At 38.5% G+C, this 4,259-nt stretch overlaps 1 protein-coding gene across 1 annotated transcript; it reads left to right on the forward strand.

The window, feature by feature from the left end:
• Window positions 1–361: 361 nt before the first annotated feature.
• LOC115985488 lies at window positions 362–862 on the forward strand. The gene has a single exon (XM_031108430.1). The coding sequence runs from the start codon at window positions 362–364 to the stop codon at window positions 860–862; it is 501 nt and encodes a 166-aa protein (XP_030964290.1).
• Window positions 863–4,259: the final 3,397 nt, after the last annotated feature.

Below are 4,259 nucleotides of genomic sequence, written 5' to 3' on the forward strand. Positions count from 1 at the left end.
TCAATGGAGTTGTGAACCAATATGGGAATGGGATAGGAGTACTTTTGATCACCTTCGATGGATCTCATATACTTTAGCAGTCAAGTTGAACTTTGAGGCAACCAACAATATGGCAGAATATGAGGCTTGTATGGCCGAAATGGAAGCTCTCTGAGAGCTAGGGGTAAAAGAGGCAAAGGTCTTTGGAGATTCAACTTTGGTTATAGCCCAAGCACATAAATTATGGAAAGTGAAGGAAGAACACCTGAAGCCTTATCAGTAATATTTAGAGGATTTGACCAAAACCTTTGACGAGATTGAATACACTATCATCCCTAGGGCTTAAAACCAGTTTGCAAATGCCTTGGCTACTCTTGCATCAATGGTGGAAATACTCGAAGGAGTAAGGACGCGACCCTTAGAGATTGAACAGAGCTATAAGTTGGTACACAAGAAGAAGACAAAGTCATTAGTTTTGGCTATAGAAGAAGGAGTCCATTGGTATTATGATATCATGAAATTCCTGGAATTGGGTGTATATCTTGACGGTACTGATATGAGAGAGAGTCGTTCAGTTAGAATGATAGTGATGCAATACATCCTATGTGGAGGTCAGCTCTATAGGAGATCTTATGATGGTGTGCACCTTCGTTGCCTAAAGAAAGAAGAAGCTAAAAGATTCATGAAAGAAGTCCATCGAGGGATTTGTGGTCCTCACATGAATGGGAGAATGTTGGCCAAAAAGGTCTTAAGGATGGGATACTATTGGAATAAAATGGAGATCGATTGTGTGGACTTTGTGAAGAGTTGCCATGATTTCCAGACACATGCAAACTTGAACCATGTGCTAGCTAGTGAGCTATACAGCATGATTTCTCCATGACCTTTCTAAGTATGGGGTATAGATGTGATTGGAAGAATAACCCCCAAGGCCTCAAATGGACACAAGGACATCTTAGTGACAATTGATTATTTCACTAAGTGGGTAGAGGCAGCCTCTTACTTCATAGAGAACAACATCATTTGTCGATTCGGGGTACCACAAGAGATCATCTCGGATAATGGTTTCCACTTTAAGGGGGAAGTTTGAAGGATCATGGAGTTGTACAACATTGAGCATCACAAGTCTTCACCATACCAACCACAGACTAATGTGGCCGTAGAAGTAGCGAATAAGAACATCAAGAATATCTTAGCTAAGATAGTAGTGACATATAAGAATTGGGCCAAAAAGCTTCCATTTGCCTTATGGGGTTACAAAAATTCTATCCGTGCATCAAAATGTCTACTATTAAAAAATGTCATCTTCTATAACAACAAAAATTTATTTTTATTTTAGTGATAGAAATTCATTTAATCCCCCCTCTTTTGTTCTATTTATTAATTGAATTTAATTTGTTAATTAAGGCAAAGTTCCATAAAAACTCTTGCCTTCTTCGAAATATCATGAACAGTTCTCGTAGGTTGAACGCCCCTTTCAAGGAAATATAGAACAACAGGAACATTTAAATAGGTTTGATTCTTTATCGGATCATAAAAGCCCACTTTCCGAAGAGCTATTCCTTCTCTTCGGCATCGAGCATCAATTGCAACGATTCAATAAACCATCAATTGGGATAGATGTAGATGAATAATAAATCAAAAAATGGATTTTTGTTCAAGAATGAAATCTTAACTGAACTGTCTATATCCAATTCATCATTCGGAACCATATCATAGCCCTTTACGACTTCTGCTTTGCTAATGATTAAACTTGCTTTGTTTGATACATTGTTGTCAATATGAATGTAAATCTTAAGAAAAGAACACAATGTGGAGAACCATAAATTAAAATAAAAAAAATTAAATATTGAATTAATATAATAAAATATAAATTATACAAATAAAGAAAAAACTAATGACTTGTATTGAATTGGTACCAACTATATATGGATAATAAACATGGATACAAAAGGATAACAAACTTGACTTGATTTTAAGTTCGGTCCGTTTTTGGCTATACATAAATTTTCACAAATAAACTGGGGCAACCCCCTGCTCTTTAGTTTATGGGAGTGAAGTAGTACTTCCTATTGAGGTGGAGATACAATCCTTGAGGGTACTGGTAGAAACTAAAGTCCTAGAAGAAGAATGGATGAGAGAAAGTTATGAACAGTTGACTTTGATAGATGAAAAGAAGGCTAGAGCACAATACCATGCATAGGGTTATCAAAAGAGGATTGTTAGGACATTTAACAAGAAGGTGAAGCCTAGAAACCTTAAGGAATGAGATCCAGTCCTAAAGGTACTTAGAGATGAGACTTTCGATCCAAGAGGAAAGATGAAGCCAAGATGGTCTAGGCCTTTTATTATCAAGAAAAACATGTCACGAGGTGCTACATGAATTACAAATTTGGATGGAGAAGAGATTCTTTACCCAATCAACCTAGAAAGACTTCGAAATTATAACGTTTGAAAAAGAAAAAGAAAAAAGCTTGTTAGGTTGAGCACTCGAAAGGGTGGCCTAGGCAAAAATTAAGGCAAAGAAACCCCACTAGGTTGAAAACCTGAAAGGGCAATTTAGGCAAAAGATAGGGGAAAAGACCATGGGCATGGCGAAAATTCCCACGAGGATGTCATGGGCAAAAGTTACGTGGCAAAGAAAAAAATATAAAGACAATAAGCAAAGATAATAAAATGGTAGATTCTCTTATTGCTCAAATTAAAAGATACTAAATTGTTTCCATAGGGGATTTGGAACATTCCAATCCCTTATTAAACTCAAAAGAAAAGACATGAGAATCATAAAGTGCAAAAAAGTAAAATTTGGGGCATATCAAGGTAGTCAATCGGTTCTCTTCCTTTTGTAAGCCTTCTCTTCCCTCTAAATCCCACCTCATGTCAACATATAGCCACTTCAGGTACCCCGAAGATGGATGGAGGAATCAAGGAAAATGGATGTCCTTAGCTATTATCCTCCGTGAGCAAGTCTCACAGAGTTTACCCAAGATCCTCTCAGTAAAAGCCAAGGTATGGAAGGAACCATCATCACTAGGAGCTCCTTGGCGGTCACCAAATTGCCTTGCAATGTGACATGTAGAGTAGTAAGAGCAATGACGAGGCATAACCAAAAGAACACAGTTATCCTTGGAGCTGCGGTTGACCATACCTGTGATGCGCCACCATTCCACCACCTATTGGATACCTAAGGGAGAGAGACTTCAGAAATTTAGTTAACTCAGCCGGATCCATCTCTCCATTTTTGAGCTTGCGGTCATGATAGTACTTTAGTTGATATTGACTAGGAGAAATAGTGGAGGATGAAGGAGAAAAAAAGTGCATGAGTGTCGAGAGGAAAAATGATAGATAAAAAGGAAAAAGAGAGAGAAATATGCAAAGACGATATAAGGATCCTTAATGGGTTTAAAACTGTAAGACCATCCATGAAAAATTAGAGGAATCCCGCTAGGTTGAGAACCTAGGCAAAGTTAGGGAATATACCTGAAGGAGGAAAGGACTCCCCGTAAAGAATGTTGCTTCCTCCCTATGGACTGTATCCAAGCCATTGAGGGTTTTAGCCAAGATAAGCATGATTGGGCTTCCCCTCCCTAGATTGTTAACCATTGAAAGAATTCTTGGGTCTACACGAGATGTCTCATGCACCAAGAAATACCTCACAAGAATACAAAGACAATAGGCATTAAGGTAGTAAGAGCACTCCACCCTGGCCAAAGGGACATTCCATTGAGAAAAATACTTGAAAACCATCTAAACATTCAACTTATCAAGTGTGCACCATCTTTTGGCCATAACTAGAGGAACCCCCAAAAGTTGATGAGCCTTGTAGGAAAGATCCTCTTCAAGAGTGGGAGCGATAATAGAACTAAGGTTGGGCTTACCCATGATTGCACCAAATTTTTCAAGAGTGGGGCATTATTTCACACCATTGAAGTAGGGATCCAAAATCCAGTAGCATCACAGAGAAGAGGCTCATTCACTCTGATTTGATGGTGGAAAGGAATGCAAGAGAGATCGAGAGGAGTGAGATTGTCTTTGAAAGTGGTACCAAGCTTCTTAATCCACACCAAAACCTGCAAAGAGGTGAATTCTACCAATGGGGAACTTTACTAAGCGTTTCTTGAGTTTAGAACATGTTTTATGAAGGTTTAGAGGCCTCCTATGACTATTTTATACTAAGAAAAGTCGACTATGGTTTTTTTTGCCTAGTGGCATGTGCACGCATGGTCAAAGGTCCGTACGCATGGTCAACACCTGTGTACACATACATGTGTATGCGCATG

The sequence above is a fragment of the Quercus lobata genome, chromosome 4 (genome assembly GCF_001633185.2).
Source record: "Quercus lobata isolate SW786 chromosome 4, ValleyOak3.0 Primary Assembly, whole genome shotgun sequence".
NCBI lineage: Eukaryota > Viridiplantae > Streptophyta > Magnoliopsida > Fagales > Fagaceae > Quercus > Quercus lobata.